Source organism: Festucalex cinctus, chromosome 18 (assembly GCF_051991245.1).
Source record: "Festucalex cinctus isolate MCC-2025b chromosome 18, RoL_Fcin_1.0, whole genome shotgun sequence".
In the NCBI taxonomy this organism is placed as follows: domain Eukaryota; kingdom Metazoa; phylum Chordata; class Actinopteri; order Syngnathiformes; family Syngnathidae; genus Festucalex; species Festucalex cinctus.
This window is the reverse complement of record NC_135428.1, coordinates 6,531,675-6,556,353: the sequence shown is the minus strand read 5'-3', so window position 1 is coordinate 6,556,353 and position 24,679 is coordinate 6,531,675. Positions and strand designations below refer to the sequence as shown.

General features: G+C 39.7%; 1 protein-coding gene across 11 annotated transcripts in view; it reads right to left on the bottom strand.

The window, feature by feature from the left end:
- Nucleotides 1-24,679, bottom strand: part of LOC144005816 (RNA-binding protein Musashi homolog 2) — a 271,115-nt gene that overhangs the window by 50,543 nt on the left and 195,893 nt on the right. For all 11 annotated transcript variants that reach the window (XM_077504186.1, XM_077504187.1, XM_077504189.1 and 8 more), the window contains exons 9-10: nucleotides 15,415-15,529; nucleotides 7,366-7,440 (exon numbers count right to left, since the gene is read on the bottom strand). In XM_077504186.1, coding sequence (XP_077360312.1) covers nucleotides 7,366-7,440; nucleotides 15,415-15,529 — 190 coding nt within the window. The remainder of the gene's footprint in view (nucleotides 1-7,365; nucleotides 7,441-15,414; nucleotides 15,530-24,679) is intronic.

Genomic DNA, 24,679 nt, shown 5'->3' with positions numbered 1-24,679 from the left:
TGCATGAGAACGAAATGCGATGGGCCTGGTCATTCAAGTGTATGAGCTCACACAACGCTCATTGTCAGGCCCTATTTTAAGGCTCGCGACTCATGAAGAGCTCTGGCCTCTACACAGCCATTGGGCTAATGATCAGCCTTGGCAATTAAAACCTATCTGTGAGTCAGAGTGGCATCAGGAGGGCCATCTGCTTCCAGCCCAGTAGCACTTATTCTGGCCTGTGGGACCACTTGCTGGGGTCACAGCTCGCCCAGCTTGTAGTGAGATGGTCACAGGATCCAAAGAACAATCTGCTGCCTAGCTCAAGTTCAGCTGGGACTTGCTCCGGAGACGGCACTGCTGCATACGCACAGAGGGACCTCTGTTCCGGAGCACATTGTTGCACACACCCGCGACACTGGTAACCTCCTCATCAGATCCAGACCAGTGACTTTGCCCACCTGTTCCAGTCGTGTTGCCAAGAAATTGGGCGGTTATTGTACTGACAAGGGGGAGAGAGGTTGTCTGGGCATTGAGGAAAAACTCTGGACATGCTGGTGATGACTGCACACGGTGTCCCAAATTACAACAGCGTTCACACTGGACTTAATGAGGTACATCTAGCAGAAAGTGAGATCAATTCGAAAAGAAATGCCACACTTTTAATGAGTGGAACTCATGGTGGCATGGCTCAGTGCTAGAGTGGTCATCTCACAATCCAGAGGCATGCCTTTGTGACCACATCGAAGTATCCTTGAGCAAGATACTGAACCCAGTTGCTCCTGATGCTGCGTCATCAGTAGGTGGATGAGTAGTCAAATATCAAGCGCTTTGAGGGCCTTGTAAGGTAGAAAAGTGCTATATACAAGTGAAGTACCATTTGTCTTATTCTTCAAAGTCTGCAAAACAAAAGTGGTTTTGGATGAAAGACCATAAACTGTACCACCTGGGAACCAGAATGCATGTATGCTATCTGTCCCGATCCATTAAGATTACATGTGCAACTTTGGCTTCAAAAGTTGAAAGCTCTATATAGTCCATGTCAGCATCTTTCCATCTCTCTGCAGCAGACAGGTGCAGAACCCTGGGAGGCTACCTGGTGTTTCAGGCCAATGCTTTGCAGTGACCTGTTGTGCATTTATCACATGCTCGGTTGGTTCTGCCCCAGTTTAAAGGGACATGCAACCCTAAGGAACCATCATGTCAGACTCACAGGTCAGCGGCTCTTTCCCTATATGCTACGTGCTGAGAAGACAGCTGTTCCGTCATTCCCCAGGATTGTGAATTACGGTCAGTAGTATCCTTTTAGAAGATACATACTAAACATCAACACCAGACAGTAATTGTGTAGGGAAAGACAATTTTCTAGGAAGTACTTCTGTTGGATAAACATTTATATGTATTTGCTTTGTGAATAGTCCCGACCATTCCTTTATTTGGGTAACATAAGTTTGTCAATTCCTTTTTACAATGGAAAATAAAAATGTAAACTTTAATTCATTCACGCCTTCTGCTATTTAAGTAACGTCTCTATTGACTAACCTGCTAACACGCTCTGCATTGGAAATACAAGGAACTGTTAAATATTGCACCTTGGCAAACCAAAACCAACTGAAGCATTAGGCGCAAATGTGGCTTGTCAACTTTCTTCAGCTTTAAAGTTTTAACACTGCCAGTAAGACCCCTTCAGTCTCTCATCAAAGGTGCTACCATTGATGTACACAACTGTAATTCTCATTGGCCATTCATGATAAATAGCCACAGACAATATTGCCATACTAGCAACAGCCTACTAAGCTAACAATAGCTTCATATAAACAAGCCAACGCTAGCCACGTGTGCTAGCTTAGTAGCATGGCTTGTTTGGAATAAAGTGTTAACACTATAAAACTAAATGTTACCGGTTTCAAGTTTTTTTTGTTTTTGTTTTGTTTCGTTAAATATACAATCAATTAAAAATCAAAAAGAGGTAATAAAATTACTTGTGGAACATAAACATCTTTTTACTAGTTTTATGCCCAGATGATTGATCACTCGTCACACATGCCTTCTATCTCTGGTTGGCTGTTCTTCGAAGCCAGAAACTAAAGTATTGGTTCGAGCTCACCTGCTACCCTAGTGAGGACTAGCGGAATACAAAATGGATTCTATAGAAGTCCTAATAGTGATTTAACATGGCAGTTTGTAGAAGGCATGTAAGCTGGAATAAGAATAGATAAACTCAAAAAGCTGCATCAATGCTAAAATTGCACACCGTGTGGTTAAAAAAGAACAATAAAATGTGAAATTCCAAAGCAAGTATCATTGGAAATGTGCTTGAACGCTGTTTCATGGTAAAAACATTTCATGGTATAAACACATTTTCTTGGTATAAAGGTAACCCGTAGTCCAAAAATTACCTGCAGTTATCCTCCCTCTCCCCTTCTTAATCATCGTTTCCATCTATTTTTCTGTTTAAAAGGTTGACTCAGAGGACCCATATTGCTGTTTGTCTGTCTTGACATCTGGAGTAGCTGAATGACTGATTGTAATGCGTCTCTCTTACACAGTCTGTCTCTCTGCCCTGATGGGAGCTTACTAACATCTTCATCTCTGCTTTTTCAGAGTAGCATAATGACCTCCAAGTAGCAGCCCTAATGGAACCATAATGGTCATTTATGCCGGGGGAGGCTCCGAGGGCACAGCTGTGGAGGCAGCAAGTTGCACAAGAAGACGAGAGAGCGCAGTGAAGCTCCTGGTTAAGTCCCTCCACTTCCACCTCTTCCAATCGTACACGTCTCCTGAATCTAATTCTTCTTATGAATGTGGCCTTTATGTGTGTGCCGTGTGAGCGCAATTAACTGCGTATTCATGTGTGTGTCATGGAAGGCTTGTCGACAATAGAAGGATTCTATAAATGCCATGTGCGGCTTTGTGGCTCGCCTTCTTTGTCTTCTACGGTTTATTCACAGACAAAATGCACATTTAATTATCATCATTATCATTAGTGTCTTATTCATCATACACATTATACAATACAATTCACACAATGGATGGTGCAAAGTGTCTGACAATACATTTGCGCTGTTTCTTCACAGTGTTTCCTGCAGCATTTAACTGAAAAAGCGGTTGTGTTGAACATATTAACCTCTATAAAAGATACGTTGTATTTCCAGAATTGTATATCAATTTAGTTCCTTGCAAATAACAACCGATACTGGTTAGCTTCTAGACTACATACTTGGAGCATGAAATGCACACATTATCGTACTCTCTTGGGTGCTGCAAGCTGAACAACACAATGACACATTTAAATAATGCTAATGAGACTGTTGCATAGAAACGAGAATGTACAGCAATGTGAAGTATGCTTTGGGATCTTCTACTTTGTCCATTTGCTGCATTACGCTCCCACGCGTTATTAGAGAAAATGTACCGTATAGCCTAGCGCTGGAGAGGATGCATTAGACTGCATGCTAAATTGCGTTCAAAGCGAGACAATGGTTGTGTTTGATGTTGTCACGTAATCATACGTACAAAAAGCTTATATCTTACACCTCCTTTAATGTCATGTGGCAACATTTTTATCTTGATTTGCTCTTAAAGGGTCTTCTTTAAAAGAAATCTGAAAATCACGGCTGTCCAAACAGTTTTATCAGTCTTGTCCAGGAAATGATGTGCTCTTTAATGTCTGATTCTCTGAAGTCAGTTCCTTTCTGCTTGTAAAAGATGTCTTCAAATTTTAAGTAGGCTACAGTGGGTCTAAAAAAAAAGTCTACAAATCCCGGTTCAAATTTCAAGTTTGTGATACGTCAAGTCTTTACCCACCATTAATTTGACCTACAACCTGCACAAATCATGTGGAAAAAAAATAAAATAAAAAATACAGAGTGGAAGTAAAAAACAAACAACTCAGAAAACATGGTTGCAGAAGTGTGCAATTGAAATAGTTGTCAACTTTTCCTGACTTTGTTTTGCTTTGTAGAAGAAGCCCAAAGGTATACCACCTCTTGGCCAAAGTCAGCTGGGAAAGGCTGCATTATGTCACAGATTGGAACTAGCAGCTCGTGGCCATTTGATTAATTTGAATAACCCACACCACCCGCACCCCACATAATAATAATAATTAAAAAAAATCTTTTTCCATTTGTTTCTTTTTTTCCATTCACAGTCACATACATTTATCATGTAAAACATAAACGGGGAAAACAAATCCAGGAGAAAATGAGCAAAACCTCCAAAATATTAAAAAATATTAAAAAAATAAATAAATTTTAAATAATCAACAGATCAGCAGATATGTACATTTGTGGGTGCCAAACAGCGAATATGCAGTGACTGTAGTTTTAAATAGTTATATCACTATTTACCACTAGATGGCAGACGTGGCTTAGTTGTGCTTTAAACTGGGCCTTATACTACCCAAACCACAGCATAAGTAGGCCTAATAATGTTTTGCAGATTTGGAATGACATACATGACACACATAGTACCTAAATGCGTACAATAATTGTACAATAACACATATTTTGAAAAAAAATGCACATATTTTGTCCCTATTTAAAAGGCATTTTTGTCATACGTCTAGTTAGGACTTGCGTGGGCCTCCAGTAGATCTAATGAAAAATTGTGGTCCCCTCCAGCATTTCCCACTCCTTGATTTATGCGAATCTAGTCAAAATATGAGGCGTTTTCTTATCTAAAAATTAGTTAAGGCTTTTTTTTTTGGGGGGGGGGGGGACCTCAAAAAATTGTCTGATTGTGCCAGTCTTCATGATTAAGTCGACTGATTGTATGTATTACCCAGCACAAGGACTGCAGAATGACTTTTATTTTTATTTATTTAATTTTTTAAATACATTCAATTCATTTCTGTTTTATAGTTTGAGAAGCCTTAACTTCATTTGTGGCTGGATGCCTAATTAGGAAGCTTCAAGTTTAATTTGGAGCTGCCTCAAATGCCAACTGCCAAAGCGGAAGAGCTGTAGCTTCATCAGCTCCTCTCTTCATTCACTTAAACTAAATTATTTACAACTTTAATAATGAACTCTTACAAGATGGCAAACAATCTTTAGTTCGCACAGTAATACAACCTTTTAGTTAAGTCAGGAAATGGGCAGGGTAATCTAAGAACGGGAGTGAATCCCAAAGCACCAATTGTGCATGCCTCTCCTTCTCCACGAGCACATGCTTTTATTAAGATATACGTAATAGACATTCCCACAGACGGTGGACGTATTAAAAGATGACTATACTGTATCAATTTTTAACTCGAGAAAAGCTAGGAGCAAAAAAGTTTTTTTTTTTTTTTTTTTAGTTATTGGCATCTATACACCTCCTTCCCATTTTTCTCTCGACTTGATTATCGCTACAAATCAGTCACTTCAGGCATTATGCCCGAAGGCTTCCGCTGCAAGGCAATCACTGTGTGATTACACAAAAATGCATCTAGGAAGCCCAGAAAGTGAGCATATCAACGTGAGAGTAGGACGTCGCTTTGAAACAAGATTTGATCAGATTCAAATACGTGTAAAGACGAATACTTCTCAAACGTTTTCATTAGTTGCCTACTTTGCAGCAACATTATTGCTTTTTAGCAGATACTTCGTCTGTATATCATTTCACCTCTTAACACATTTCACTGAACTCTATTTGTACGTGAAGGATGCAAAATACATTGACCTGCTGAAAAAAAACATTTGAATGTGTCACAATTTTTCTTTTAAATCAACTAATTAAGTTATAGCTAAGTATGCCAGACAAACATCTCTACATATCTGTATCTTCAATTTGTTAAACTACCAAATTGAAATGATCGCTCGGTCCACTTTTGCCAACGAATTTTGTGTGTGAATGCTGACTTATGGGGGGAAAAAAATAACTGGCATATAGGGCTTGATGTCACAGTTTTTAGCACACTTGACATTCGCGTCTCAGAATAGTCCATATGTAGGGAGAAAAATAATATTCCACTTTTTAGTTTCTCTAGTGGAGAACATAATTACAATGTGACAACTGACCAATGTGACAACAGACCCCAGTCTCCCTCGTACTGTACAACTACCACACTACCATGTACAAACATTATATAAAAACTTCAAACTACATCATGCAAGAATGGGAACGGCATTGCGATGACATCAAAGCAATCTGATTGGACATTCAACAGGCTTTAAATGCCATGACATCATTGCTGTATTATTGCTTAGAATCATATACAGGAAGGGGTACATAAACACGTGAGCACAACTGTAAATCTAATCTAGGATACAAATCAAACGTTAGTTGTAAAATGGAACGCACTGTATTGCATGATATTGATATAAAATACACATCAGATCAATTCAAGTGCAAAATAATTTGTGTCAATGTAATGTTGTCTCTCCACTTTGTATTTCTCAAATCCGCTCCAGGTTGTGTTTACTGTCAGTTCAGATTTTTTGACCTCCACTTGCGTTGCGGGAACGCCAGCTCGAGTTTGCTCTTCCCGTGAATGTTCTCTCGGCACTGATATCTTACTCAATTCACTGTTTCATCACTGATCATTGTTTTAGCGCTGCTTTATCTTGACAACTGAACAATTGCCTAAACACGTGTTTCTGGTAACAGTGGACCCATGTGGTTTGCTGGGTGTAAAAAAGCTTTGGAGCGCTGCCCAGAATTTATGCCTCTTGGATCTGGTCTGCCGTTTATTTGTGGGAGTGTTTCAGCGAGGTTGCGTACCGTGTGAAAAACAGTCCAACTCGAAAATGAGGATGCTTCCACCAGTTTAGCAACGAAGGACACGAGTCAATATTTGTCCCGGGGTTATCCAATTTGGACTAGGGGTTTGATTTATACATAAAAAAAAATAAATACCAATTACCCTGTCAAGAGCTGAGCAAGTCCAGAGGACACTGTTTTAATCATACGGCTTTATCAAACCCTTTAAATTGAGTTTAACATAGAGAGGATAATGTATTCTGCCTCGGGGAAGGTGATATCACTTAATTTGCCCCAAACGGTAAACATTTTGAAAAATCCATGCTTGACTAGATTTATTGAATAAACACTGACAGTTCCTTCACAGTGAGTCTCGTGAGTATCCATTAAGATTCACTTTGTAGCTATAAATGAATGATAGATGCATTCTAAATTTGGCAGTGCTATTTTAGATGTGACCGCACACAAAAAACAAACCTTTTGTCATGACTTTGCTATTTGTCGGCCCACAATGGCTGGTTAAGCAATCTGGACACGTCACATTCTTATAACCCCGCAGGTGATTTGGTGACTGACGTGTATGTTGATGAGCGTTTATGCATGCGTTATCGTGTGTGCGCGTTTGTGTGTGACTCAGTTGGGGGGCGCATAACATAAAACTGCTGCCATATTGATATCTTGAAAAAAAAGAAGCTTGTGACTCACCAGGGAACTGGTAGCTGTAGCTGGGTGCGAATCCAGTGTATCCACGGCCATACGTTGCCACAATATTCGGGTAACCTTTAACAGAGAGATTGAAAGATGTCAGTGGCAATGTGAACGAAATATGCTTCAGAGCAATAGTGTAGTGGTCCTTGGAGCAGTGGGCATACTCTAAATTTCCACCTTTTTTTTCTTATTTAAGTAGTCCAGATAACCGTGCTGTTTTAGAAACGGTGACGTACGAAAAAATAAAACGTCATTCGGACTTGCTCGCACAATAATAAATTATGACTTGATTAAGAGCAGTTTGTAGTTACTACCAGTGACACAAGCAAACTGAATTAATGCAAAATGTATTCATCATGAGATCAATATACAGTATAAATAATGTAAAACAATATTTTGTTAACAATGAACAAAAATAGTAAAAAATAGTCATTAGACCTCAGCATTGTTTTACGCCGACTCTTAATCTTATTCTTGTGTTTTAACTTACTTTAAAATCAACTACCAGCGTTGCTAAACAGTAAATTCTGTAGTGTAAATTTGACTCTATTTAGAGTGGGACCAAATAGACTCAATTTTAGAGTAATATTTACACTTGGAAGAGAGTAAAATAAAGAATTGAAAAAAATAAAAATAAAAGTCATTCAAGGGTTGAGGAACGTACTCAGGAGCTTCAGCTTGGGAGACTTCCACAATACCACCTGAGCTATGCCCCTCCTACTGTTTACTTATATACAGGAGGAGACCAAAAATATATTTGGCTATTGGAGTTACAAAGTCCAGCTGACATGAGCGAAATACTGACACACAGCAGGAGCTGCATGGCTCAGGGAGTAGATCGGCTGTCTCTCAAGCTGAAGGTTGTGAGTTCATTCGTCAACCCTTGAGTGACTTTTATTTTTTATTTTTTGTCAATTTATTATTTTAGTCTGTTCCAAGTGTAAATATTACTTTAAAACTGAGTCTATTTGGTCCCACTCTAAACCGAGTATAATTTACTCTACAGAATTTACTGTGTACTTTAAAACTAAACTAGATCATGTAGATCATTTAGAAGTGGGAATATACAATGCTGAATGAAAAATTTGTATACGTTGTATACACTGGTATACACCACTGGTTCAGTAGAGCTGTGACACCCATTCAAAAGCACAATTTAGTTTAAAATAATACATGAAAGAGATTATTCTCTTCCTGAACACCCACACAGAAAGAGATCAAATGTGATCCTCTAAATAGCATGAGATTGGGAAAGAATCTTTTATCAAGCAGACAGCCTAATATGTATCACGTCCTACCCTCATTTACCCTCTTTGAAAAATGGCGAGGTAGAAGTAATTTACTCGCTTGCTTCCAGCCTAATAAAAAGAGGTGACATGTATTCATGGTTCATCATGTTTATGGTTGACTGTCAAGTGGGAAGCATTCCCGGTGTTGGCAGAGTGACGACAAGTACCGCCCCTAAATCAATGGTCAACTGTCTTAATTAGATTAGCAACTAATTTTGATGGAGCCGCTCTTGTTGTTCCCCCAACACATCACCCAGTCACAGTAATCCATCCAACACTGCCGGCAGATTTCGGCTAATGTCACTTGAAGAAAGACAGCAACACGAACACTCGCACCTTCTTCTCTTTGGTTCTCAGCTCTTTTTATTGACCAAAAATGTTGAGGCATTTTTATAAGAGCGAGTAATAACATTTATAGGCGTCCTGGGAGCACTGTTAGACGCCCACCAGTGACAGTGTTGCTGTACTTTACGTTCTGTGGACTGCACAGAAGAGCTTCATACATTACTTTTGCTGGATTCACTGGCTGGATAAAGTTGCTTTAGTGTGATTTACAATCGGATTCCTGATTTCCATGTCTGTAGATCTTAGCTGGGCCACCACGGCATGCATGACAATTGGAAATATAGGTAGCACATGTGCAAGTATTGTACGTGACATGTCAGGGATGGGCAACTTAAATGCTGGACGGGGCCCAACATGTTTTCGTCATTCGGGGGCCATATATGACCACACACAAAAACGACATTTTACATATGGACGTAATACATGCATATGTGCAAAATATGCTCTTAAGATATTTCATTTTTCAAAATACATTTTCATAGCACATTTCTAAATGTATGCATATAAAAAGAGTTTGAAGCAAAAAGTGCAAAGGGCTCATTAAATTCAAGGATGTTTCAAAACTGCTGAACAACTGCTTGTCCTGCATATTATTTCAAATCTTCAAAAAAATATTAGGCCTACTCATGTTGTAGTAAAGGGCAGTTTAAAAATTAACAACTTTTACAACCTAAAACTAAAGTTGACGTTAGCAGTTCGGTACCTGCGAATTTGCATATTCACTGATTTTTTTCCCTCCAATATTTTCTAATATTTATGATTTTTCCGGTTTTCCCGTGGAAAAGAATATTAATGGATGTGCATCAGCAGCTTGTATCGAATTTCTTGGGTTTGAATTACAAAAAGAAAAAGAAAAAAAACAAACTATTATTATTATTATTATTATTATTATTATTATTATTATTATTATTATTTTATTTTTAAAGTTGATTTTCAGAGTGTCGTCGGGAGCCATCAGTTGTTGATTTTTTGTCTCATGACTTGGCACAAATTATTGTGGGAATGTTAATAGTTTAAACATTTGGCCAATGCTCTTTTTGTGTATATTAAAACCACACATTCAAATTTGAAATTGGGCTTGTTGACATTTCAATGACAGACTGTTTACATGTATATGACATGTACCATTTCTACTAACATGCATGAAGAAAGAATTGTCTGAGTGAGAATATCGTTGAGAAATAAAGCTGCTAACACACACCGTAGAAACATTTAGCATTATTTGTTACTGAAAACGTTCATTACGAATGCTTGATATAAATGCTTATTTGTCAATATGTGCTCTGCGATTGGCTGGCGACCATTCCTCAGTGTACCCGGCTCTTGTTTAAAGTCAGCTGTGATAGGCTCCATCTCACCTTTGAACCTAATGAGGATAAGCGATATAGAAAATCCATCCCTATGATCCAGCCTGGTGCCTTGGGTCACCTGACCAGTTGCTTCTGGAGGTGCCGGAGTCTAAGTGGAAGCTTAGCGGGGATACGGCTTTTTCTATTGCTGGTCACAAACTATGGAATGACTTCCTGGTGCACATTAGACGAGCACCCTCACTGTCTCTTTTTAAAACCCATCTTCAGACACAATTTTATTTCTTGGCAGCCTGAGATTTTGTTCTTGTTTTAGCGTCTCATTTGTTTTTAAATTGCATTACGTTCAGTTGTCTTTTGTTTTATGTTCAATTTGTATTTAAATACAGCATTTTATTCCACTTAAGGTTGTTTCTAAATTGAGTTGAGAAAATAGATCAATGCACGGATGGATGTTTTTGTAAATTCTTGATTCTTCACGGCCATACAAACTTTTCCTGGATGTATATTTAAAGTTATACTTACAATGAGCCGTGAAGAGGCTAGAGTGGCATTCGAAATATTCCAAAGCAGCAGATGTATTGTCGATCTGCTGTCACAATGCTTATTAGAACCACAGAACCCACAGTTAATTAGCTCGACAGGTTGAGGCCAAAGCAGCTGTGGGCAACATATTGAGACACGGATGCGAGGGAGCGGTGAGGAAAGCAGAAACAAAACCAAAAAAAAAAAAAAAAAACATGAGGAGAGTGGGTGGATGAGCAAGTGGGCCAACATGTGAGTCAGTGAGAATTTAAGTGCCATCAAGGGTAATATAAACATACTGTAATTAACCCTCTAATAATGCTATATGTCTCAGTTGTTATCTGTTTTCCGCAAGCTTTTGCAGCCTACCAACCATAAATGTGAACTAAATGACGTAATAAGAGAAAATCCTTCAGGCCAGGACAAAAGATGTCATAAGTCTTTCTTCACTGTGTGCAGCAAAAACTCTCAAACTGACCATACTAAATTAAATTAGGCTTATGTTACAAGCTGTGTAAACAGATGTAGTTGCAATGTAAAAAAATATATAATTCGAAGTAGTAAGAAAACATGCTCTATGCGGTGTATCCGGACTAGACATTCTCTCATATTTATACGGTACAGTATTTAGCATGCATGCGTGTTTCCGCGTGTGCGTCGATTCCGCTCTGTATGCCTCCGAGCCGGTGTCAGTCGGAATCAGAAAGGTTGACCTTGGTCATAAATATCTAATCAGTGTTTGCTGTCCATGAAAAAGATCAATTTATTCCTGACCCAATGGGAAAATGTGTCTGCCTCAACCATCTCCACCTCGCTTGCAGACAAAAAAAAAAATAATGCGACTCAGAGAGGTGGTGAGGGGAACGTTAACCTAGTCTGGATGAACGCATGAAAAAAAAAAATCTTCATTAGTCTCTGATGAGAAGTCATCACCTGGAAGCCACAGATGGATAGCTTTCACAAAAGCCCTCATTGTTTGTTTGGGCTGAAAAGAACTGAGATGTGATACAATGAAAAGCCATTATGGAACACCAAAAATGGGATATTATGTGTTTGATATTGTCAAACAGAAGAAATGGCGAGCCAAAATTGCTGGCTTAAATGGCAAACCCATTCTTCAAGGCTGATGTGCCACATTTAAAGGGAGCTCCCGTTACCAAATATGCCGAAGAAGGCAACGGAAAGAGATATACAGGAAGGAGAGAAGAATATTTTGTGTAGAAGAAAAACAGAAGTGGCAGATAGAGTAGAAATAAAAAAAATGCTACCTATTCCATAAAATGAAGCCTGCCATTGTGTTTGTCTGGCCCGACGGCGGCGTCTTTGCCTGCTCTTATTTGCCTTATTAATATGCATGCTAATGTACCTATTTTATGGCTCACCAGCTCTGATTCACTTTAAAATCAATTATCCATCTGGCTCAGCCATATCTCGCGCAGGCTCAAATGTCTATTTATTTCAACAAACATACATCGGGCACAGCACAATAAAGATAAATGCCTCGATTAGAGGCAGTAAACAAAGGAGCGAGGGAAGGCTTTAATGAGATTTGGCACAAAAGAAGCTTACACTTTCTTAAATAATGAGCCAAGGGTCTTGTTTTTTTCAAAATGCAAATTATATAAAGGAATGTTTGGCTGTCCTTGTTCCAATTTCATTTAGATAAGAGTGTCTCTAAACAAGTTGGCTGTTAATATTCTTACATGAGCACATCACTGCCTCTTCTGTCTGCTTCGTCCCAGCGGAGGAGAAGAGTGCTCTCCTCCACGGACACATTAGTGCGTGACAAGTTCGGGAAAGTTCCCTGTGCCTTTTAAAAGATGCCGGAAAAAAAGGAGATGCAAATGACTGACGAGAAGCAAAGTCGAAAATGGCTACAATTTCTGCAGAGGACAATGCGTAATGAAACAAATAAAAGAACGACCGTTCGCATGAAGTAACGAAAGCATCTGAATGATCACCACAAGTGATTAGCTTTTTCGGGGTATTTTTTTTTTTTAATTGCCACCACAACAAGAGTACAAGTGTGGTAAAGTGTGACACTTATTACAGAACTAGAAATTGATCCTATAAGGACGTATGAAAGTGGTAATTGCCTCTGCTCAGTAGTAATGTACTATGTACACATTGAGAAACATTTAATATTGGAGCGAAGGGACTCACTTCCAAAGCACAAGCAGTAAGCTCCCTGTGGAACATTTATTGGGTAATTATATAACATACGGTTATAATATTAGTAGTGGTTAAAAAGTAAATTACTGAATGCTCGTAAAATGTTTAAGTTTTAAAAACGTAATTAGCTAAAGGCTTTCATGACTGGTTAGCATCGCAAGAAAAGATGATTTGATACGGTTTTCGATACGTAGAGTGTGAACTGATTCAAGGACGGTTCAATTTGAAAGCGGAACAATTCAATTTGGTTCAAATCAGTGGGATTACGATTCAATTTGTTTTTATGGCTTAGTTTGAGAAAGTTGGATGCAATGACTATTTGTCATCTTACGTTAATTTGAATGAACATGTCAGTGCTGTCAAACATAAATAAATGTAAATAAAAGATATCAATCTCCAATAAAAGATGATCCGATACGTATCTTAAAATACCTCAAAGTGGAAAGATTTGATTCAGTTTGGTTCAATGCACTCACAAGTTTCCGGTTCAAAACGGTTTTTATTACACCCCTATTGGCTACAGACCTGTAAGGCAGCATTTCCCAACAAGTTTCACAGTATAAAAACGTTTTCAAAACAAATGATTACTAAAATATCTCGAAATTCTCTTTTAGTGTTGTGCATCCATGTTATGGTGCCTATCTTGAGTGCAGCTATTTCCAAGCCCTCAAACGTCACTTGTTGAAACTTGTTGGAGACGACGGACTAACCTAGCAATCAATACAAAAGCGTGTGTGCATTTCGTGACTTAGCTGCGTTTTTTGTTGTTGTTTTTGTTGTTGTTTTTTTTAGCCGTCCACTACGACAACAGTAGCTGTGTTTCGTTGTCAATAAGCGGCGCTCAGTCACTAACATCTGTGATCTTTTGCCGATACTACAATATGGTAACAGATGTTCACGGTGAGTATCATACTCATCATACTTGAAAAAAATAACAGGTTGGAATGAAAGTATCATGACTAGAGTCATGCAGGAGGTTTGTTTGGAGTCTAGTCTCATGTCTGGGTTCACGCCTGGGTTAAGTTTGAGTTCATGACCTGTTATGTTGGGTTCACGACCGTGAGGTCAAGTGTCTGTTTTGAACTGATGTAACCATCGTATAACCATCATCTAATTACAACTAGTGTTAGGCCATGTGATGTCAATCTTGAATCCTTTAGGTGATGTTAGACCTTTGTGATGTGACTTGCTACAACCAATCAGATCGATTCACTGTCTGTTGGTGCAGCCAGAGAAGTGTGTGTGTTTCGCCGGATTATTACTCACTGTTCCTGTGTGCATCTCCACAGCCCAAGGGGGCTTTGGTGTCTCGTGATTCTCGATGCATTCTCGTTGTTTTTCGTTTAGTCAAGTTATGTGAATAAATAGTTAAAACCTTATTTGTGTCTGCGCTTTGTGATCCAACCTTCAGCACACAACAGAAAGTACTTTTTATTTATGTATTTAATTTAGCCGCATGTATAAATAATATCGCGCCTCGATTTGTCTTTTCTTTTCTTAAAATATTTTTATTCGCGGGAAATTACAGTCAATAAGTTAATCTATCAAAAACCTTTATCCATATTTAGATAACAGATTAAAAAAAGTTCTCAACACCAAACAGCTAAATTTGACTGCAATCCACTTTCTAAGTTGCTTCAAATATTGTGCTACCTGGTGCAGATAAAAATGCATGAATATGGCACAGTGTGCACCTGCTGTACGGGGGAGGGGGGGAGCTGGGAGGGAGGGGTCTACTCGCAGAGCAAAACGAGTCTCATGCAATCAGCAGCATGTTTCTTTTGCTTTTGAATGAAAAATAAATCTTTTATGTGAGGGCAAATCCATTTGGGTGGGTCGCACATCCAAATTATATGCATGGGAAGGGCGGAGAGAGCGGGAGAGAGAGATGATGGAAGGATGGGGAGGCAGGAAGGGAGAGAGAGAGAGAGAGAAAAAGAGAGAGAGTGAAATAGTGTTAAATAAAAAGGGCCACGGGCATGGGCAGGATGGTAATGAAGAGGGGTAGACCAGCAGCTGAGGTCCCTGTAGATGAGATCTCTCCCTGACATGTGTGTCCCCTTCATTACCCATTAAGGGGGGCACAGTGATGAATCCTTAATATGACATTACACCAATTTTCCTCTTCATTTAGCCTGCTAATGTGCTGGTCTGCTCCTATATGGCCAGGGGCTGTCTGTACCAGACTTCACCAGAAATAGACCACAGTGGCCACTGGTGGCACACCTTGAAGCCGCCTAATTAGGGCCAGTGTTCAACTAATGGGGCTTTCTTGACAAGAGTGTGCCTCGCTTTTTCTTTGCAGGTATAAAAAATGACCACCAAAAAGGGCTCCGTTTTTTTCCCCTCACTTGAATTGAGCACATTGAAAGTGTGTGTTAGTTTGACTGGATGTGTATGTGACTCACTCAGCATGCCCATCCCTAGCATGAAGGCATCCATGGTGTAGGGCAGACCCCTGGCTCGCCCTCGTGTTCCAGGCGGGAACATCACCTCCTTGGGCTGGGCCTTCTTACATTCTACCTATGTAGACAGACAAAGACACGCACGCACACACACACACACACACACACACACACACACACACACACACCCACACCCACACACACACACACAGACAAACCATTAGACTGTGCAGGCACACAAGCAGACAGATCTGACAGGGCTGTCTAAGCTCTTTAAGGTAGTTTTCTATTTGACTTGCACAGCCCGCGATGTGTTCCATGGAGAGAAAAACAAGACAGAGTCAATCCCAGCACCTCACATTTTAGAGCCGGGCCCCTGTGGGAAACTTACAATCATGCTCTGGGCTGCTTTCAAGCAAAGGTTATTGCTCTGGTGGGCATGTGCCCAATGCTTGGGGGAAATACAAGCTAAATACTTTCAAAGACTTTTTGGAGAAGACAAGGTGGAAGAAGCGGCGGTCTCCAATGACATTGCCGTGTGAAAGGCGGTTTTGTTTAATCTGTTAGCTGGATAATCAAACTCGCCACTAAGCCGTTATGTGGATGCTGGGTGAAGTGAATATTTTGAAAGAAAGAAAAAAACAAAAAGTATTTTTGTGTGAGCATGTGGGCTGCAGTCGTTCCCAAGTGACCGACTGTCCAATTCCACCCGCCTCGCTCGTCTCCAGCATTTCTTCCTCTCACTCCGGTTCTAACACATGCGGCTTTGTTCATTTCCACATCCTGCATGAATGACATCCCCCCCCCCCCCCCCCAACATCACACATCTCAAATGAGGGATGTGACAAGGGCAGATGACGAGACGGCAGGAAGATGAGAGTCCTATTTACCACGTTTCTATCCCCAGCACCATGAATTATGTGGCGGGTGACGAGGGTCAGTTGTTGGTTGCTCTTTGGGTAGGCCGCGTGCGTCTGCCATGCTGCACAATCTATTTGCTCCATTGCCTACTTGGCATCAGCCTGTCCATATGTTTGTCTGTTTGCCTCCTGGCTTCTCCTCCCGCTTTCTCCCTCCCGCCTCTGCTTAAACAGGGCTGCCTCGGCTGCTGTGGTTCACATGTCAACCCGGCCTGCTGCGCAAGACAGGTTGGAGCACCCGCGCTGTGTACACCTCAACGAAGAAACAGCATGGCGTCCATACAAATAGCCGTCCGACTCTTGACAGGCCAGCGCATTGCTATTCACACACAAAACTTATTTGCACATGCACATGTACAGAGCAGGGAATGCTAGAAGTGGGCATTTTCTTGCTGGACTGCACGGCTAAAAATATAGATTTTAATATTGAATTATTAAGAAAGAGTGAAGAAAAAAAGATTAGGGCTGTCCAAATCAAAGCGTTAAACTCCGGAAATGAATATAAATAACAGTTAACTCAGTTTTATTTACTTCCTGTTGCGGCGTATAAACTGCACCATGCTGGAGTGTGCTGCTCGTGGGCACAACTCAACCTGCAAGCGAGAAGTTTTGAAAATTGCTTCGATGAGAAAAAAGCTGTGTCCGTTTTGATCATTTTGTTCAATAGTTGGATTTTACAGAAGAAGAATTCTATTCAAGGATCAAAGAAAGCGATTACAACAGTCTTTGATTCTAAATATACTTCCTATTTAATGATTTTACATTCATTTCAAAAGTAAACAGGTAGTCCTCTAGTTACCAACATCCGACTCACGAACATTCGCAGATACGAACAAAGGCTGACTGATGTCCATAAAAGCTGTACTTTGCGTGCAAGTTAATACTTAAGTGCGCGCTACATCATACATTATGGTACAGTATTGTACCGTAGCGCCCCTCTCTGCCACAATCCCGCCGAGCAGCACCGCACCATTTGCACATTTCAACTACCTCTCTGACCGGCGATAAACAGCGCACGAGCCACGGCCAGTCAGCGGCCACGGCGCACGCACTCTTCATGCACTCGATATTGGCGCCACACTGTGAGTACATTGAAGAGGCTCTCCTGGAGGATATTCCAGGAAAGAAAAAAATAATAATTTAATGTACTGTGAGGAAAAGTGGATCAAATAATGGATGATGGATGTATGATGTAATTTAATGTATGTTTTTTTTTTTTTATGTACTGTATAGAAAGTATAAGGTATATAATTTCATTTGTTTCATTATTTATTTATTTATTTTTTACATATTTTGATTATTTTATTTAAAAAATAATAATTTGATAGAATCCCGCGACCGTTGTGAGGAATAAGCGGTCAAGAAAATGGATGGATGAATTCGATAAAATCAAATTTTGAAACCAAATTTAATGTGATTCGGTTAAAAAATGCGACTTATCGACAACCTTTTGGAAACCATTGTGTTCGTAAGTTGAGGACTACCTGTATCTGTGACAAGTTTTGTAGAATATAGTAGAAAAGAAAAGCAAAAAGATTATAGTAGAAGCAGAAGTAGAAAAATGTGATTAATTGAGATTAATTACAGACAATTAAGAGAGAGAGAGCGAGAGAGAGATATTTTGGATAAATATTAGCAGATATTAATCAGTTGAATGGAATGTCACACCAACTCGATCCGTTCTTTGGCACAGTGTGTGCAGGTTTACAGAAGCCAATGTCAAGACTTTTGAAGACATTTCTTTTAAAGCCACTTCCACCATGAAGGACAATATGCTCTCATTTTTGTTTTTAAGAGAATTTCCATGACATGTGGCACATACTGCACTGTGAAAAATCTTTGTCTGTGATTGCAGCTTGCAGCATCCTTTAATGTAGACCATTTATAGCTACCCCATCTGGACAAAATGAAACAGTGACTCAAATTATTATTTTTCTTGTCAGCTGTTTTGACACACTTGACATTTTGAGACCTTTTAATAGCGGATGTGCCAAGTGCTGTTTTTAAGGACGATTAAGACAAACAAACAAAGTGAGGCTGAACTAATGACACTGCGCTGGTTTTAGACAACTTCATTTTGTGGCTATTGCTTCACAACATAGCTGACTACACAACACAGCCTTCTTAAGACATGATAGATCTACGATCAACAACATAAATTAAAGAAACTGTCAAACTTGATTTATCTGGGCACCCATAGTCCACGGAGACATCTACAAAAAGAAAGCGAAACAAAACACTTTCTTGAAAAGTTGCTGTGTTGCAGAGTTGTTACACTTAGAAAGACTTTCATTTCAAGCACAGCGGCAGAAGAACAAATTTCCCTAAGCCACTTTGCCGCCGTCACAGCGACTCTGGCCGCCTGACTTGCCACTATGGTTTGTCACAGTGCTGAAAAAGGCACAAGCGCTTGGCATGGATGTTGAAACTGGAAAGGACAAACATCTGTAAGAAATCTCAACGCATTGCCGGATTTTTCAGATTGTTGACAGACGGCAACAAATCCAGCAAGGGTCTGCCCACAGCGTATACCGCGCAGTGATCTTCAGTAGCCCCCCGAATGCTCAGGTTGCCCGCTGCGAGGAAGGCAGACCCAGGTGTGAGTCATGCCTACATGCTCACAGACACAAGTCTTTGATATTCAGAGAGAGGGCTCCTTGTCATGGATTCCAAACCAGCCAGGAGCCAGGATCTGCTGTGGTGTGAGTGTGTGGGTGTTCGCCCGCTTCAAACAGTCAGGAGTGTGTGAAGGCGAGAGGTGTGTGTGTGTGTGTGTGTGTGTGTGTGTGGTGGGCTTTCAAGAGCGAACCAAGTTCAAGAAGGTGAAAATGGAGGAGGACAGACCGAATGAAAAGTCCATTCTGAACATGATAATAAAGTAACACAAGCGTGCAGCAGTTGGCGATTTGAATTTTCAAAAGGTTTTCCAGACAGAACTTTTTGTGTTGTCCCAAATGCTGGCTAATGGAACTTTTCAGGATCTCTTGAGGATGTGAAAGGAGGAGCAGTTTTTATGTTTTGAAAAGAAAAAGATGTGGACTATTTATCTTAAGTGTGCCTTGTTTTCTGGGAAAACAATTTCATGCAGCACCATAAACATCAGAAGAGATTTTGGTGTTTCTGTAGTTAAATTTTACACTTCAAAAGTGTCTCTATTGGCCCATTTTAGTTCGTTCAAACAACATTTTCGAAACTGTTAAATGCAGAGTTAATTGAACAATATGTTATCATCAAATAACATCTACTGAATATCATTTAACTCTGAAAATGTTACAATTACACTCCAGGAGTTAAAATGAACTCCCAATAATTTAACCCTGAAATTTTAACACTCAAATCGTTTCTGTGAGTAGGTTATTGACACACAAGCTTGATTGAATCACATAAGAGTAAGTTTTATTGTGCTGATATTGATAATCAATAGGAAGTGACCTGATTTCAACAGGAAGTGACTTGATTTCAACAGGAAGTGACCCGGAACTGACCTGATTTCAACAGGAAGTGACCTGGAACTGACCTGATTTCAACAGCAAGTGACTTGATTTCAACAGGAAGTGACCCGGAACTGACCTGATTTCAACAGGAAGTGACCTGGAACTGACCTGATTTCAACAGCAAGTGACTTGATTTCAACAGGAAATGACCCAGAAGTGACTTGATTTCAACAGGAAGTGACCCAGGAGTGATATGATTTCAACAGGAAGTGACCTGATTTCAACAGGAAGTGACCCGGAAGCGGCCTAAAATCAATAGGAAGTGACCTGATTTCAACAGGAAGTGACTTGATTTCAACAGGATTTGGCAAACTGTTCAGTGCATGCGGCTTTCCACCTTGCAAGAGTCACCAGTCACGCAAAAATTTCCGTGGACATTTTTCTAGTTATAAGTATTGCACTTGTGGAATATGAATCAGACAACAACAAAAACAAGAATCCATCACAGGGTGGTCATTTTGTCTTGTACTGCCACTTGCTGTCGATTGAAAATGACATCACAGCGTCTAAGGACTCAACGTGCATACATCACATGACCAAACCTAGAAAACAGGTGAATCGTGACGATCAGTACAAGACAAAATGGCCACCCCTTGCAATGTCAAATTTTGAATAGTGTGCTAATTCTGCTTAAACCATGGCACATTTTATTTTAATGTTTTTTTTTATTTATTTTAATAGATTCAACTGATTACTAACCCTCACGGGAAAATTCTATTTACTTTGATGTAAATATTCGTATGAACTGTACATTCATCATCACACAATATACTGCATTACAGTACAATATTCATGCATTGAACTCATAAAAGTGTTTGTTTTGTCATGAGCAAACAGAATGGAGAAAGCCTCCAGTTATGACCTTTTCAATATATCTCTCATACATATTAACCTTGTATGTAAAACGCAAAGGTGTGGGGGCGAGCTGGACTGGAAATGACTGTCCTTCAGGGACAAGTGTTGTGGGTGTGTTATTTGTGTGCGCGCGTGGTGTGTGTGCGTGTGTGGAGGGGGAGGTGTAGAGCTCTTTAGCTTCAGGAGGGAAATGATCCATCAGTAGACTGGCAGGTGAAGTAAAGGACTTCTGTCATTCATTGTGTTTCATTTATGAGTGTTTTGGAAACGGTAATTAATGAGGAAAATGGTAGGGGATTATTAAAATCAATCAAACAATTCTGTTTTTTTTTGTTTTTACAAAAAAAAGAACAAGAAATACGAATGAACACGGATGTTCGATACCACTTATTTTCAGAGCGATAGCAGCACGAGTACTCAACTCTTGCGTAGTCGCTGATACAAGTACCGATACCACTAATAATTTTGATGCACAAAACTTCCCCAAATAAGTAATGACAGCTACTTTTAAAAAAAGTTCCATATATCCCAACATAGCATTTTGCACTAAAATGGCATGAAATTAATGGCAATTTTCTATTCTTCTAATTTCTAGCTCCTTTTAGTAAAATGCCCACATACACGAGTATACCGATACCTTGAAATAAGGCTGGTATCGGCCCGATACCGATACCTGGCATTGGGACTGGTCCTCCCTACTAATGACGAGGGAGACTGATAATTGGCCGGGCCGAATTTTATCAGAACCCAGCAACAAACTATTTTTTAAAAGAACAGCAGCAAAGCAGCTCTGACGGCTTCTCTTGAATGTTTTCATTTGACTTCATCCAAGTACCTGGATAAGGTTGTCTGTTTGAAACTGATACTGCAGATGCAAAACTTTTACTGCACACCCTGCAGATCTTTGGTCGATAAGATCATCAAGACGGCTGAGCAAAGGGACAGATTATACTAATAGTGATATACCCTACTTTTAGATCATTTAACATTTGAATAAAGCAAAATGCCTTCAGTGTTTAGAATCTCAAAGGAATCATTAGATCAGATGTTTGTTCTGCGTGGTTTATATAAAAGCTGAGGAATATGAGGTCATTTTGAGGACCATACGCTCCCTGTGGTGCTTCCATATTCCAAGATGATAATGTCTCCACACATACCGAGACACTTTCAAGTGATGCCTTCATCAAATGGCTTCCATCAATTGCAGATTTGAGCACCGTTTGAGCTCGCCTCAAATGTCCCAAGTAGAGAACACATTCAACTTTACTGCCTTCGCCGCTCATCGCGTTTCTTCTTCTTCAAGTGTAAACATCCCATTACTTACAGGCCAGAATTTGTAAGGCAACCTTCCATGTGGAACTGACTCGCCCAAACAGCGCCCCTTCTCCCTCATTAGGCACATGATGTACAAACACTGCGGAACATTTCCATTTTCAAAAAAAAAACCACACTATGTATTTTTCAAGCCATTTTCAACAACACACTGAGCTCGTTTTTTTATGGAGGTTTTCAGACAAAAATAGTCATAACACATTAAGTCTATGGCATTAATGATTCAGCTCCAAAAGACAGTTTTACAATGTAAGAAGGCTTAGAACACACATACACACGCACCCACGATTCATGATGTGTACTTTAAATGCTTCTTATCTATAATGTTCAGCGGCAGCGTGACTGATTGGTTTGCAGGGTTCACAAGCAACTGCGCAACCAGTCCAGCTGGCAATTGAGAATTCAGAAGATGCGACTAATTAAAAGCAATTAGGTTTGCTTAAGACAAACAACTGGTATTGGGATTGGTTTGGGGGGCTTTACAAAAACGGTATTGCTTGTGATCAGTAATGCTTTTTGTTTATCAAAGCTACGGCAAACGGCAGCCAAGAGGCGGATCAAAACATCAAATTGTGTTTTGCTGTGATACATTTGGTCTTATGAGGAATGTCAAGGCAGCACTATTAATGTGGATATGCTCACATCAGAGTGACTGTCTTGTCAAGCATGTAGACTTAAATAAAAAGTCTATGCAAACTGTCATCGTTCTTGCTATTAAATGTAGGACATTGCCACTTCACATTATTTTACGTTTAGGGATACCCCTTTTTTTTGACACCAGTCATACCAATACCACGAGTACTTTTGAGACATAAAATTTGCAGCAAAAATAATAACAGATCCCAATATAGCATTTTTTTTTCTTAAAATGGCTTTAAATTAATGGAATTTTTCTATTCTTCTAATTTCTATTTCCTAATCATAAAACAGCCACAAGAGGGCAGCCAATACTGGTATCGACCGACGTTGTGAGTATCTTAGGCATGTAACAATATCCTGATGTAATATATATCACATTATGAACAACACGATATTGTGGGGAGGTTTGTAATATAACAAAGCTCCTGATCCTGTATAAAAACTCACAATATTTTAAAAACATTGGGGGGGGAAAAAAAGCACAATAATGTATTTTTGTATATATAAATAGCAGTGATAAAGAAATAGGATTGGCCATGTCATGTCAAATATTGAAAAATACTTGCAGGCATGAATAATTTTTAAGGGAGTAATTAAAATTAAACTAAGGTGCTAGAACTGCACAAATGGAATACAACCTCACATTTTTAACAGATGTGTTGTTTTTAATATTGTGACATGACGACAACGTTAATGTGGCAATTTTAGTATCGCGATAACGCCGTTATTACAACCCTAACCGATAACTTGACAAGAGGCCCAGTAGCTGTATTGTCCCATCCCTACCTAGTAATATGTAATATTTTTTGCGTGTGATTAAAAAGAAGGGAAAAATACATATAATATAATATACTGATATAATAGAATCACTTTTCTCTCTCACAAACTATAACAAAGTTACAAATAAGGATACCTTTTCTATTATTTCTTGGAAATTTGATATGATATATATTAAATGTTGATAAAGGTCTTTTTACCTTATCATTTTTGTAAATCGGTTTGAACATTTCCCGAACCATCTAATATCTCAATTTCCACTATACGCAGGGCAGTCAGTTTACTTGTAAGTAAGTACATTTTTATTAGGATAAACCCCTTGAGATGCATCATCTCATTCTCATCGGAGCAGTAATTGGGCGGTGGTGTCAGGAACCCAGCGTGAGAAACTGATGACAAAGACAAAATTCCTCCCTCCTGTTGTAAGCTTGTGTATTAAAAAAAGAAAAAAAGAAAAAAAGAAAGACCTCTTGGCGAATACCAACTTGAGTCCATTTTAATCAAACGCCGATTTTTCATCTTGGTCGGCATAGTGTGAGGATGTTGTGACTGCCCCAAATCTCCCTGAAAGGACGTTTTATTATGATACAGCACATGCAGTAACTGAAGCCATACTTAGTGTGCAAGATAAAACAGCCATAGACTCCTGGACCCCAACAGATTTGGTCCATAGACTTAAGTGGACATCAGAACAGCACATAGAGAAGGTTGTGAGCGTCTCGCTGAGCAGTGCCCCAATTTTAATTATAAATAAAGTGACAGAGGGGCCGTGCGCCTCAGAATAAAGCTTGGTGGAACATGCACACAGGGTGGCAAAGGGTGTTTGACCACCTCACTAAAGGGTCACTCGTTCCTATCCGAGCTAGCGTTGACCTTGTGCATTTGCGTGGCCCATGAGAGGACACGGAAGGAGAAGGTGGGCTGCCCTACACATGCATCGCCCTCACGACTTGGGTGAATTTCTGTCTGCATCAATTATTCAAGGACCATCTTAGATAACACTCACAGGGAGGATGGATGAGGTCTATTTCTGTATAGTACTTCATAAAGATGAAGACAGGAAGCATTTTTTACTTTATGTGCTGGTGCTTGAAGAAAGCGAATAAGCGGCAGTCTCCTCTGCGACTCTTTGCAACCAAGGCAACACCGAAGGGTCTTTGAAAAATGCTCTCAACACTCTCCACATCCTTTCCTTTTTGCACACGTTCCCACGTGTCAGCACTTCGTAGATGTGAGGGCCACGCTTATTTC